Raw genomic sequence first — 15,067 nt, 5'->3', positions numbered from 1 at the left:
TCGTAAAACGTGGCGAGGCCGGCCACTGCCACTTGTAGTTCCTAAAGCGGGCTCTTTGGAGGGCGAGGCGTTAAAAGTAGCCCATATGCTTTATTTCCGTGAGTAATTCATGTAAGAAGTGGGTTACTTTCATTGTTTCTACTAAGCAGAAAACACACCAATAATTAACAGGTTAATCCTAACTGAGATTATTTAAATCCAGAAATATTTTTAGGACATTGCCCTTTGGGGAAATAAAGGGAGTGTGCTAATAGTGAAAAGTATGTGTTTATATTTGGAGTAACAACAATACAGAAATTAAAGAGAATTAAGAAACACATCAAAAGTCTCCATCCCATTTCTGTTATTAACTCCTCCATTTCACATCACCGTGCAGCACTTCTGAGCGTAAGCAGTCCAAGTTTTAAAGTGTTCTTCCTTTTGAAGACCTGACATTTAAAATGGATGGATTTCTGAGCCTTTCTATTCAAACTAACTCATCTAGCTAACAGGTAACGTGCTGCACAAAGCTGAATTGTGCTCCATTTATAAATACTGTTTGCTTAAGCAACCCCCAAGAAGGCCAAAATATTTAAACATTCACATTTCTGCCAGTCCCAGTGATGTGCTACTGTTGTTCTTAATGCATGCATGATGCCCTGGGACTGAATTACAAGGTTTTAAGTTTAAATAAGTTTTTAAAAGGTTGTTTGGCTTTAAAATGTCCTATGTGATTTGAACATGTTGAAAGAAAAAAAACAACTTAAACTTTTCATCTGAAGATGGGATATTATTTTCAGCTCCCGGAATAAATGGAAAGTTTTATTTTGTTACTGCTTTTTAAATAGTGTTATTTGAACGTTTTCAGATGTAATTTGCATTATTTTGAATGGGCTTACTGAGTATAGACATAGTAGTTGCACAGATTTGCTTAGTTAATGAAGATGTCCATTTTGGTTGCGGTTTGGGAATGTAGAGAACCCTTAAACAGTAAAGGCAATAAAAACACACTGATAAAATCAGATTACCCACCCTTTGTTACAGTCTTAATAGGAAGTTTTTAAGTGCTTGTTAACTTACTGTTTAGTTAATTTCTCAAAGTTATCCAACACTTAATTTTGAATATACATATACAAATTATTATTCTGCTTTGGTTATCTGTGAGCTGATACATATTAATGTACAGTTCTGTTATTTATATGAAATCCGAAGAGATCAAATTAGTTTACAAAGCAGATTGTTTATTTTTCTGATAGTGAATCTTTTTTTTTTTTTAACTTTTGTAAAACTAATTGTGAATCCACATCAAGGCTCTTAAAATCTAACCCAGATCTTTCCAACATTGTAAATTATGGACAAGTGTACTCTGGGAAAAGAACACTTTTGCAATTAATTCTGATAAACAGTAAAGCATCAACAAATTTCTTAATTTAGAATCTTAGGTTGGCTATCAAAAGTAAGTTCTACTTTAGTTAAATATTTTCTCCCTTGTTTTTTTTATTATAAAATAATTCACCTTTTAGAAGTCAGAAAAAAATAAATAGAAAGGTTCATGCAGCAAGTATGATACCATCTTTGCACTACACAAAGAATACATTAAGCTTTGCTCTATAGGCAACATTTTGACATTAAAGATCTATAAGAATGAAGATGACATGTCATTCCCCCATTCTGCTTTAAGATAGCAAGGCAATGGAAGGGTTAACTCTAGAAAAATTAATTATACACAATCCCAGAACAATAGTAGTTGGCAGAGGGGAGGAGGGGTGAATTGAATAGTGGTGGAAGCCTGTGAGATGCAATGAGGAAAACTCCCATTGACTACGGCATGGCCAGTGTTTCACCCGAAGCGCGGATTTCCGTAGTGCAGGGCCAACACACCAAGGAGACTCAAGGTTAATTTTATGATGAAGCAAACATGTTACAGCTGACACCTGTATTTCCTAAGTTACATTCAAAAGAGCTGCTCTATAAGAAAATCTCCCAAACTAGTTTCTTGTGAAAGAGAACTCTTAAGAATTCAGATTGTTTGCTTGCCAGATTTCTATGTTTTGGAATAAAATAAAGACTTTATTAGAAGTAATAAAGTTTTCAGCTTTCATGAATGAGAATGTGGCCCCTTTTCCAAAAATGAAATGCCCTGAAGCCAGAGCGGTTTCCATGAAATGAAGATCCTTGATATATCAAGGATATTTAGACAGATTTTTTGGTTCTGGCAGTTCAGGATTTCTGTGTACTGGATAAAATCATGTCAGAGAATTCAAGTATCTTAACAGGATTTGAGTTTAATTCAGCTAATCTTTTCTTCCCAACAGGTCAACATTCTCTACTTTGGAGGCTCTTCCTTTTCCTTTTGACGATAAAGATGAGAAAAAAGTGGATATTGGAAGATTTTCATTTTATCTTTTTTGGTGTGCTCTGTCTCCTTTTCATAGATGGAGGTAAACTAGAACAAGTAAAACGTAAGTAGACTTCAAACAAAGGTGTCACATTGAACCAAATTTGACATTTGCCTTCTATTTGACAGATGTGGTTCAGAAAAGATCTTCAAACAAGAATGTCCTAAACTGTGGAACTGTGTTCAAAACCTTCTAACATTCTTCCTCCTTCTAATCCTACATTCAGTAGAATCAGGTCACACCTGTGTTTGGGGCACATTTTCCTAGAGCTGTACAGGTTCCATTGCATCATAAAGAACGTAACACATCAGTTGGAGACTCTGTTTTATTTCAAATATCCTGAATCAAGAGAGTGCTTAATTCCATTTTAGTGGCCTCTGCAAACATCTGACGGATTATCTGGATTTTGTCCCATATGTAAGACTATTATGCTGAAGTTTTCAGCGAGTGTAAAGCTCATCCAAGACTGCTCTGTTGTGTTCCAAAAACAACCTCATATGAACTGGATTAGATACATCCTTTGAGAAAATTAAGAGTCTAAGCACTGTCAAAAACTTGATGAGAAGAACTAAAGATAAATACATAAACAAAGGGACTATTTCTACAAAGCCTGTCACCCGTGGGAGATGTTAACACATTTTAGAAAGCATGGCAAGGAGGAATAATTTCCCAAATAAGTCTAGAAGTTATTTACTGCTGCAGCCTTGTTATGAGCTCTCTGGAATGCTCTCCCCACCTGCACAGGCTGGGTTTTGGCCTTCTTACTGAAATACATTATTTGCCCTTGAGAAGTAGTTAAAATTTCCAGCCTCAGTATCAGCAGCTTCTGCTTCTAAGGAAGTAGTTAAAAAACCAAACCAAAACAAAAAAAGAGCAAGTTCCAAAAAGGCCACCTTCTCCACTGAATTTAGAAATTCATTAAAAAAAAAATGTGCAGGTATCCCTGTTCAAAGAAAGCACAGTGTGAGAAATTGATTATCAAACTCCACTTCAGACAACTTTTTCAGATCCTGCATTTCATTGGTCATGCTTTTGTGTGAAGTGAAAGGAGATCACTTCACAGTTACTACTAATAATCCCTACCTTTGGCTACCTTCTTTTAGCCCAGTAAGTGTGAAGAATGTCCCTTGCTTGGATTATCACTTAGAGGACAAGTATTTTGTTTGATACGCTGAAGTATCTTCCATACTGAGGGTAATGAATTAAACTGAATTTGGGTATCATTAAGATAACAGAAAGGAATTCTCTCATGGAAACACACGATAAACACTCTTTTATTGAAGAGATTTGAGTTTTCAGTGTGAAACCATAATGTGACAGGGAGAGACAGGGCAGTAATGTCTGAGGGAGATGGGTGTCTGCAAAACTGCACCTGCAAGATCAGAAGTGCTTAATGAACAGAAAGATCTTAAAATATTTTGAATGCTGATGCATATCTAAGTCAGCACTAATTGTTCTGAAATACGAGGACAAACATTTTATTTGGTTGTTAAAATACGAAGACACTGAGTATTCAGTGTAAAGACAGTGCATTGATCTTCCTTCTGCAGTCTCTTTGTTCAGAATCTCTCTGCTGTACAACCTGGGATTTTCCCAATTCAAGCCAATTGATTTGGTTTTGCAGTGAAAAGGTTTTGTTTGCTATAAACCTGTTTGAGCAATTAAGCACTTCAGTTTTGTTACCTAAACGGGATCGTAGCATGTGTTTTTGCAGGTGAAAGGATAAACTCACCCGGTATGAAAGCCATTTTGTCATCTATTTCAGGAGCTGCAATTTTGAAGATGAGAGGCCATGTCATTTATTTTGGTTTGGGAGGTTAGAACAGTACATGAAATTAAGGGCATTTCTGTTGTGTGATTCTCCAGGGAAAGAAAACATAGTAGTTCTTTACAAAATTTTATGTACAATCCACAAACATAGTTTACAGAAAACACTGCACACCTAAAACCACTTTGTGAGTATGGAATGGGAACACTGATTCATAGCTCTTTCAATTCTTCACTGTTTTACAGATTCAGATACATACTGTGTGTTTCAAGATAAGAAGTATCGTGTAGGAGAAAGATGGCATCCTTATCTAGAACCCTACGGCCTTGTTTACTGCGTTAATTGTCTTTGCTCAGAGGTAGGACCGCTGAGTTATTGATCCTACAACAACTATTTGCTTAATTCACTACAATCCTTTCTGTTGTATCTACAGTTCGACAAAGCCAAACCTGTTTTCACTAGTGGGTCTGATCATGCTGAAGGAAATAGAGACAGGTGATCCAAGTAAAGGGAAAATATTAACAGAGAAGGCCTATCCTAGCAAAAAATACTTGCATAGGGTAGACAAACCATCTCCTTAACTAGCCAGAAGCTTTGTCAATGCCGAGCATTACATCTTGAACAATTGGACCCCACTACCTAAATATAATCCTTGCAGTGCCATCAATATGCAGGATTAGGCTGAATTTGGTAGTGTTTTGATCTATGTACAATGCTCACATCTTCAGAGGCATTTCCCCAGTCAAAGCATCTGCTGCTCTACAGTGCTGAAGAAGAGGCTTGGATATCACCGTTGGTAAAAATCTATGAAAGAATAATGACCCGATGAAAAAAGCAAAAAGAAAGAATTGGGCAGGATGTGAAGGGACAGGTCCTTAGCTACCATCAGTCAATTCCTGATAGGAAGACACAGCAGTCATAGAACCCCTAAGTATGTCACATACAGCTGGGGGGGCACAGGAAAATGTGGGCCAAATATGTCCCTTGGAGTACTTGAAAATGACTTAACAATAAGGGATCTTAATCACTAACATATGAGGCACTCCAGATGCTGAGTTTTGTCTGCTGTATTTGACACAGAATAAAGTTTTCTTGGCTATTTTCCCTCGTGCAAGTATAAAATATTGGGCCCCTGTGCAGTACTTGCTCTGAGGGATCTGCTACTAGAATTTAGTGCAGAGATGCACAAACAGTAGTCTCACAAGCTTGGCTTTATCTCAGATCTGTGCAGCAAAATGCATCTGTAAAAAGCAATGTAGTAGGAAGAAAACAAAAAGTCCCTGATGATAGCAAAAAGGAGTTTCTACTAATTTTTGCTGATCTGTATGCAAAGTTGAAAACTCCCTCAGAGTCCATGTGTGGTAAAACACTCATTAGATTGCCAGAAGGCTGTCTTGGGTGGGGATGAAATTCACTGGAAATGCTAGAGATCTGGATACAAATCATTGCTCAGTGAATTTTAGGAAGATGTTAGGTTGGAGGGATGGGAAAGTGCATGGAACACTCCTCTAGAGAACTGCAGTGCCGTGATCCAGGCATACCCACACACTGTAAGGCTCCAACAAATGGAGTGTATTTTATTGCTTTCCTTTGCACATGGGCATGGAAGACCAGAGTGACAGTTCAGGGAAACAAGGTTAGTAAAGAAGGAAACTGCTTGTGCTAATTACCAATACATGCAGCTCAGAAGTGGTTCTGGACTCTTCCTTGTTTGCTCAGTTCTACCTTTGTTGTACCATCAAGGTGCAAAATGTAACCTGTAGCAGTGAGGATGCTGAGGGATATCTGGGATGCGACTCTTGTTGCCTGGAAGGAAGACTCCAAATAAGAACTGCAGCATACAGCCATTCATTTGATTTTTCTACTGGCCAAAAGAAATGCCCTCAGAACACTGACCTACAGTAAATGCTCCAGAACATCAGGAAACTCTACAATTTTAACAAAATTAAGGTTAGATAAAGCATTAGAAAACATGCCATGACATAGCACAAGCACAGACCTTAAACCAAATATCACAGCATAAAAAATAAAACTCAAGTGTGCCACAGACAGCAAACAAGGGAGACCCAAGTGTAACCCCACTACGAATTCCCTGGCAGTAAATCAGTTAGGTGAAGGCTATGTACAGAATCTGAAGTAGCAACCTACTCCCTCACACTGCAGAGAAAAGCAAAAAAATCCCCAGGGGTCTTCATCAGCAGTGTGATCAGAATTTCTTAGCTGGCCTTAAAACATCATGATCCCTATGATCTCTGCACAAAACAAGTCCTATCAGCCAGGCAACAGACCGAGATCTCTGCTCCATCTCTAAACCAGTCTGTCCATCCATCCCCCCCCCAACACATCTGATGTTTAAGAAGGCGAGACAAATTAACCAACTAAACAGAGACCAAATTATTCAGCCTGGGATTAAAAAGAAAAAAAAAGCTTTCCTGGTTTTGTGTGTATGTAGTATTGTATTTTTACAAGTTATAGTTTACATACTTAAACCAGAATAAAGCTAAACATAATTCAGTGTTCTCACCCTGTTCTCCCTTTCTTTTACAACTCCTCCTCTCCTTCCCAATACACAATGGAGACTGTTGATGGTTACTGTCAGGTAAACTGGAGAGCTCACAATTTGTCATTATTTTACTCTCCAAAATACAGTAGCTTTTTGCTTGTGTTCATAGTCAGATCTGTAGACTTCAGGGGCTAAAATGAACACTCTTCACAGTTTGCACAGATAATACAGCTCAGGAAGAGAGACGCTCTGTTACTCTTTAGGTATCTGATGCAGAAATGCTAACTGTGGCCTCTGTAAAGTCCTACTCCAGTCAGTAGGGCTTAGTCTCCCAAATACCACTGTGAATCTAAGCATAAGATCAGTCTTACCAAGCACAAGATCAGTTAAAACAGTTCTGTCCTCCTGCAAACAGTGGAGTACTACAGTAGCAGTGAGGAGAGAAGTAGACCTGCAGAATTTCTATCACAGCTGATCATGCACAGAAAGTAAACAGGCACCTCAGGAGATGTCACAGGACTAATAATTAAAAAGAGAGGGAGGCCATGGAACAGATCAAGTAAGCAACATGGAGCCAGGCCAGCAAGCAGTGCCAGCCTTTCTTCTATGGTAGAGCTTTACAGGCTCTCAGATGATGGTCTGGGCAAGGAGCTGTGCAGACTAGTCACAGTCCCTATCCTGCAAAGAGTATACAGCCTAAAATTTGCTCCTCCTCTATAAAATTAGTGTATTTAATTTCAGTCGCCATTGGAAACAGATGGTCATATCACTTTTAGTGTCTCTTTCCAAAGCAGATGCACAAATGCAGTTTGTGGGTAGTAATGATCTCACAGTATGATTCCAGCCTGTGGTCTGCAGATATTTAAGAGTCAATGGATTATTTTGAAAGAGATGGCTAGAAAAGCCTACACAGATGCTATCTAAGGAAGTCTGCACCTCCACTGGAAACATTTCAGTGCTCCAGAAGGCATATGAAAATGAAGTGGGTTTATTCCTGACACCACCTAAAACTACAGTCATAGCATAGTATCAGTGTTCATGATGAAAGATCTTTCTTGCTATAAACATGAGCAACTTGGAGCTAAATTAGAAGAATGAATTATAGATGGGAAATGGGTATTTGAAATGGATAGTCTTCTGGTTACAGACACTGGAGAATGAAAATTCCCTGTGTTTTAATTATAAATCAAACTTAGATGTGGTCAACTAGAATATTACATTAATGACATGAATAATGAACACTATTCCCAAGACTTGCTCGTATTTCTTAGAAAAATGGCTACTTACCAACTGGTGTTTTTTGTCTACTGGGGAACCCATAAAATGAAAACAAAAGACTCTCCACAGTTTTCAGGAACAATTACAGACACTATTGTCTCTTGCGGTCTTGAACTAATCCTCAGTAGGGGATATCTCAGAGACCTACCATTCATTATCCATGTCTTAGTTTTGGAAATGAAGTTCCTAAGCATAATCTGCTCAAAAGAAAAACACAAATGAAGATTGTTGTAATCCCTTTTTTAGGAACTTTCTCTGATTTTAAGGTTTGTATGGATTTCTGCTACATTCTGACCTCCAGCATAAATTCAGAGGCAGTGAAAGTAGTCTGGGCTTACCCTGGTGTAACTGAAATCAGAATGTTGTAAAAAGACATTTGTTTTTAAAACATGTAGATGCAGAATAGAGAACACATAAATTGGTAAGACAGCCCATTTCATTTAAGTATTGTATTATATTCTACCCACAGAATGGAAATGTACTGTGCAGCAGAATAAGATGCCCAAGTCTACACTGTCCTTCCCCTGTGCATGTACCACAGCTGTGCTGCCCACGATGCCCAGGTAACTCCTGTTCATGACATACAGTCCTTTCTGAAATAGTTATTTAATATGCTGTGTAACAGCAAAATTAAATGTCTGTGCTGGAAAACTTCTGTGAAGTAAACATCCTTCTATCCGTTTAGGTTATGAGACACTTGTCCTACAGTAAGTTAGAGTATTTCCTAGGGTGGTTTCTTTTTAGGAAATCAGAAGTATAGGTGTGGGAAGGGATCAGGTAAGCTACCAAGTCCATCCAGTCCCTTACAATCCAGGCAGAAGGTAGCACAAGCTTCACTGATGAGGTCTATGGACTGTCTGCTCCCCACTCCTTTCCTTATCTCTAAACTCCATCACAATAAAATCCCATCCCACAAACTTCCTAGGTTTCTGCTTTTGGTACTTTTCATGAGAGCAGGCTAAAATACATGGTTATTTGTGAGGATTCTCTATTAACAAGCAATTCAAAATTGCTGTGGCAAATGTGCATTTGTATAGTATCACTGTACAACCAGTCTGGTAACATTTGCCTTTTACATCTCAAATCCAGGCATAGCTTCATAATTGGTAGAGACTGTTGTAAATCATAGAAGCAGTGCTGTAGAAGTTTATGACTATATAAATCCAATTGGATACTGTATAGTAAATTCCTCCAGACTGTACATTTATTATATGCTCATTATTAAGAGCCACTGTATGAAAGAGACTAAGCAGGATCTTTCACAAGGCTGTTACAACATTCCCGACATGGCCTAATGGCTGGTAGATTTGACTGGAGCTTTTCCCTAAATGTCTGTCTTAGTGGCACCCCTCATTTTCACTTATAAAAGAGTATTCATGCAGCATCATAGAAAGGGGTTTTATTTGACTTTCTCCAGAGTGTTTCATTGTCTGAGGAAAACAGCTGTTCCCTGACCAAAACCTGTGAGCAGGACGCAGTTCGCAATGTGGAGGGACATGAGTGTGCCAGTCAGTTTGCTATACAGCTGGAATTGGAGTGTGTTCATTGCACTTACTGGAGTAAATGGCACCCACCCGTTAACTTTTGGTAGGATTCATCTGTCCTGACAATTATATACATCTGTCTATCAGATATGTATATCAATATCTAATCTCATTATCTAGAGTCCTTTCTTACCAGTGATGAGGAAGAAACATTTCAAGCACATAACTCATCTGATGCCACTCTTCTTGTGTCCTCAGATGAGATTCACCCCATCCAACTTTAGATCTAGCATTATGGCATCTAGTTGATGGTAGAGTTTTATCCATGATGGTCTAATACATAGGAAAAAAAAGTTTGTAAGGTAGTACGCTTTGTCTAACCAACTAGTACTGTTAGATTAAGCGGTAAAATGCTGGGAATATGAACCCCTTTTCTGTTCTCAGATCAAAAGAAGGACTGATATGCCCCAAATCTGGTCTGTTTTTCCAGCTAATCTAAAGTTCAGTTGGCAAGGGAATCATCTAGATACCCTTTATGGCTGTTGGAAACACGCTGTCCCCAGAGGGTGATTCATCCTGTTACCCAGAATGAGAAGAATTTTTCCCTGGAGATGCCTGTCTCTCCTCACTGATTACTGAGGAGCACAGGAAAATAGCTTATGCTAGATGCTTACTTTTTTGACAGCTTAAGTTAAATCACAGAAATCCCACTCTCAGCATATAATTGGCATTTGGGGTCAGGAACTCTTTTTTTTTTTTAAATCTCTGTACAGTATTTAGTATAGAACATAAATGCTTCTAGATTGACTGGTTTTGCTTCAGGAGCTCATTGGCAGTGAACTGTTTGCTTTCTTCTGTTCATGAGGCTGTAAATGTTGTGATACCTGTATCAAGGTTTTAAAAGATTCTACAATGACCTAGTATGGAAGAGTAAGGGCCCCTGTAAACTCTCAAATCCTTCTTATCAAATTAAGTTCTTGCTAGTTGTCAGCTAGAATTTTGTACTGTGTGCTTAAACTGATAAATCCAGAAAATTATCAGAATGAGCCTTTCCTGAATTGTGATCCATTATCTTGCCTTAACTGCTCCTAAAATCTATCTATATCTGCTACATATGATGGGCCACTAAGATTGCTAGCTGGGCAGCATCTCATTAAAAATGAGAGTCCCACTAAGGTCTATTTTTTCTCTAATTGAATCTGTAATTCAGATAGATCTGTGCCAGTGTCAGGCAAAAGAGGACCAGAAATCTCCTGTGACTCCAGGGGTTATGTGCTTTTTGCAGCAATTATGCATATCATATTTGGTGCTCTATCTTCAGTGGTAATGTTCATGCCTGATCTGAATAGGAATCTCAAACATTCCTGCACATCTTATGCCACCTTTCCATTCCTATGTGTCTGGTATACAATGTCTTTTGTGCATCATCCCATGATATGCAGGAAATTCACTTCTCTGGTTTCCCTGGTTATTTTTTAATGGAACATGCCAGAGCTCTGGCCATTAGCCATCCATTCCAATTACTCTCATAAATGCTCATTATATTCTGTCACGTATGTTCCCCCTTAGTTTCTCAAGCTGCATTTTAGAAATGAGTAGTGCTAGTCAAGTGACTTTGGGCTCTTCCTCCTGCTTTCTGCAGGCTTTGTAAAGTGTAACTGCCCAAATAACTGTCTCCTTATTTAATGAAGCAGAGGTAATGCCAGGAGGCAGCAACTTTCATTGGAAACTGAACTTCATAACTACCTAAGTGGAGGAGCTGTTGAAGGGATTCCTTTGAGAAAAGTTGGCACTGCTCTCCCCCTGGAATTAATGTCTCCTGCATCCATAGTGACACTGGACTTGCTGACACAAAGAGATGCAGTGTTTGTATCCTGTCGCCCTGGCACCAGCCACCATGAATCTTAAGTAGTTGTCAGACATATGTTATGAAGCATCTTCTACTTTTCACGAGTGGTTCAATCCTACCAGCTTCTGCAACAGATTCACTGCTAACTTTTTTGGGTTTTAAACCTATTCTTTCTAGCACTGGCAAAATCCAGACCTCGTGTCTTGTACAGAACTAGATATTCCTCCCTTTTGCAGCTCTTGAAAAGTATTTTACTATCTGAATTAGATTCTTATCATCAAACATATATAACCAAAAATACAAGGTTCACATTCATTGGGATTCTTTTTAGACATTAGTGAGACCCAAAAGGACATCACAAGCTTCCGAGCTTGAACTCTGTCCTTCCACACATCAGAGGAGAAATGATTTATAGAGTCGGGGAGAGAATTACCATCATTTTTAGAGCTGGATCTGCTCTTGAGCTAGAGTGGGCTTCGGACCTCCTGCCTCCTGCCATGAAAATAAACTTCATGTACAAGTTCTTCAAGCATTTAGCTGCAGCTGTCTTTTATGGCACTACTACGGACAGTGCCTTTATAACTGGAATATTTATTGTAGGCTGTATCATTTCTATATGGAAGGATTGCAAATCAAAGCATTTAGAGTCTAGTTAAAGATCTGAAATTTTTGAGTATGCTCTGAAATATGTAAATCTAAGATGGAGGAAGCTTACATCAGAAGCAAAAATGCACAATTGCAGGAATTAGAAAGGGTTTCCATATTCCACTTGCCGGTTTGATTTCCCAGCAGATAAGGCTGCATGCTGATGTATGAATCAGTCCATCTGGCTCCAGTATTTTTTAAGCTTGCTGCCCTGACTAAACACACTGGCTTCCAAGAACGTTCATGATTAGTAACACATTTAAGTTTAAGCTCCTTTGGTACTATGATTTTTCTGTACCAAATTCAAACCACTTTTCTGATGTGCTTTTGTTTGTTCTTTAGATATTGAAGTAACAAAATGCCAGGTGGTACCTATATATATATAGCTGGACTAAATACAAAGATGGACCAGATCAGGTATCTTACAGTAGTGGTCTGGGAACATCACCTAAAAATAAATGAGGCCATGTTTGCACAGTAGACTGCAGCATGACTTAGTAATACTTGTATCTTTGAACTAGCTACTTTAGATCCTGGAAGCATCCTAGTTAGGAAAATGCAGAACTCGCTGCACTACAAAAGTTGCTGAAGAAGCAGGAAATATGTGCCTGCAGTGAGCTCTGTGCTATCTTTCTCAATTCCTTCCAGTAACTGAACCAGTCCAAGTATCACCCTGCATTCTGTAGTGCAGAATATTCTTGAAGAGTCAGCCTTGCAAGATGCTGAGTATGTACACCACCTCCTGACCTGATACACATGGATGTGTAAACACAGAAGCCTATGTATAATACAGTGCATCTTGCACTGAATTACAAACAAAATCTTCAACCTGGGCAGTTGAAACCCTCTGGTGGAATGATTTTTCAGTGCAAAATGCAATAAAATACTGGGTGAAGAGATGTTGGGTTCTACCCAGCTCATGCACCAGAGCTCCCGGGCCTCTCAGTTCTAGTCTTCTCACTCTCCCATTCAGAAAAATCCATTCTATTTCGCAAATATTTGTGAGATGAAGAGATATTGTGCCCAATTATTCCATTCTCTATACAGTTCTTGTTGCTACCACCTACACTTCTCATATCACTAAGTGAGAAACTCATGGCCCAAATCTCACTGAAGTTAGAGAGTTTTAATTGCCTCACATAGATGAGTGTGGGGCCTGAGTAGGCAAGAGAAAAAATCATGCGAATATGGTAATATTAAGAGATGTTCAGGTGGTCTCTTACTGAGAAGATACTGTTTTCCATGCTGTTGGTAAAAGAACACTTGTTACTTTTCATATAAAACATATCTCTGTTGACTGATGCTACACCTCTGAAATTCCAAGTCAGAAACGCTTCATATCCTGAATTTCAGACTGAAAAGAGACTAGAATTTTTATGCATAATCTGTCAAAGGGCATATCATCCCTGTGCCCTAACCAATACACATGGTTCAAACACCCAAGTATTTCAGGAAAATTTGGAGATGGATCCAGACTTCACATATGACTTGCAAAACTTCAGAACTCTCCACTGTCCAAAATATCAGATCTCTGCCCTACCATGAAAGATCTTCAAGGTTCTCAACCCTGACAAGTTGCAAATGCAGGAACACTTTTCCTTTCTGTTTGTTAATCTGTCCCTCTGTTGCATAAGTCCCCAGGCAGCAGAATTTCCTCATGAACTGTGCTGCCAAAACACTCACTTTCCATCTTACCCCATAAAAAACATTTGAGACCATTGGTCATTCAGCAGTATAAACAATCTCTGATCTTGTGATTTCCTTTCTCATATATAATGGTGAAAGGATTAAGGAAGAAGGCCACTGGGAGATTTGCATGAGAAGAACGATATGCAGACAGAATTCCTTTCTTTCATGATTCTTCTTCAAAAATTTGAATTTGACAGCAGCAAATATTATAGCCACTGAAAGCTGATACATGCTGTATTTTGAGACAACAGTAAAAATAGGCATCTTACAAAAGTGTCTCCTAAAGGCCTAGATGTAGTGTGTGAGGTGAAAACAACAGGGCAGTAACAGCTATAATTTTATGAAAGACTTTATAAATTACAGACAAATCTTACAAAATCTATCACTTCTGGAAAACAACAACAGCCTGTAAGTGATTTTGATACTGAATTCTTAGTCCCCTACACACAGCTGATGGGAGCACCGTGCTTGACACATGTAGGGCACTCTGACTATCAGGGATTGAGGAATGGTAAAGGACAATCTCTGTGTAAGTCATTGACTGAGAATGGTCAAATCTTGGCACAAAATGATGGAAAATATCTAAGGCAGCACAAGCATCAGTAAAGTTAGATACTGAGAGTACAACATTATAATAACTGGCGTTCCCTTCACACACCTTTTTTGTAGCCATTAACAATTAGCATTGGAGGAGTTAAAACATCTGACCTACATGTCACCTACAAAATCTAATCTATCTGTGACAGCATAGTATACCACATGTACAACTGAAAGTCTCTGGAAGCGTCTCCATACAAAACACAGTGCTAAAGAAGTGAGAAAAAAGAAAACTCAGTATGCAGGAAGAGATTTCTCTAGAATTATTTTTGGAATACGAGAGCAGGGAAACTTCAGAAATAATCAACATTAACAAATGAACTGCAAAACTATAAAGTCCTACTGAATTGATTGTTTGCTCATACAGCATTATCCACACTTCTGGAAGCAGCTGAATTGTCTGAGAGGTGATATAAAAAGAAAGAGACTTTCTGAGACTTTCTAGACTCCTGAAAATCTTTGACCATTTGAAACATTATCCATGCTTGTCTGAACTGTTTATCCAAATAATAAAATCTATATATTCTGTAACCAATGATGGTATATAACAAGTTGATAACCAGCTTAGTATTTAGTCCTACAAGGATTGTCTTCCTGACACCAAGGAATAGACAGCTGGCACTTAAATTCAGTCCATTGACGGAAATATGAGTTTGGAATTATAGGCACATCTCAGAGTTTAGAAAAACTGACCACATTTTCAGCATCTTGCCCATTTTGTCACATGTCTGACATGAGCCTCAGTTCACAGAAGAAATTCTGCATACTCGGTTCCCCTTCACTGTTCACCTCCACCTTCCCTTGTTACTTTACCTCAGCATCTGAATCTCTTGAGACCGTTAATCCATGCTGTTGCACTGCTTGCAGGCCCAGTAG

General features: G+C 38.6%; 2 protein-coding genes across 6 annotated transcripts in view; one reads left to right on the top strand and one right to left on the bottom strand.

Moving 5' to 3' along the window:
• Positions 1-15,067, top strand: part of CHRDL1 (chordin like 1) — a 45,302-nt gene that overhangs the window by 3,121 nt on the left and 27,114 nt on the right. For all 4 annotated transcript variants that reach the window (XM_026848328.1, XM_026848329.1, XM_026848327.1 and 1 more), the window contains 3 exons: positions 2,295-2,441; positions 4,392-4,504; positions 8,397-8,490. In XM_026848328.1, coding sequence (XP_026704129.1) covers positions 2,345-2,441; positions 4,392-4,504; positions 8,397-8,490 — 304 coding nt within the window. In that variant the 5' untranslated portion in view covers positions 2,295-2,344. The remainder of the gene's footprint in view (positions 1-2,294; positions 2,442-4,391; positions 4,505-8,396; positions 8,491-15,067) is intronic.
• PAK3 (p21 (RAC1) activated kinase 3) overlaps positions 1-15,067 on the bottom strand; it is a 199,202-nt gene that overhangs the window by 163,813 nt on the left and 20,322 nt on the right. The gene's annotated exons all lie outside the window — the stretch shown is intronic.

Source organism: Athene cunicularia (assembly GCF_003259725.1).
Source record: "Athene cunicularia isolate RWA chromosome 4 unlocalized genomic scaffold, athCun1 chr4_part3, whole genome shotgun sequence".
Lineage (NCBI taxonomy): Eukaryota > Metazoa > Chordata > Aves > Strigiformes > Strigidae > Athene > Athene cunicularia.
Note: the sequence above shows the minus strand (reverse complement) of the source record. Positions and strands in the feature narration are given on the sequence as shown.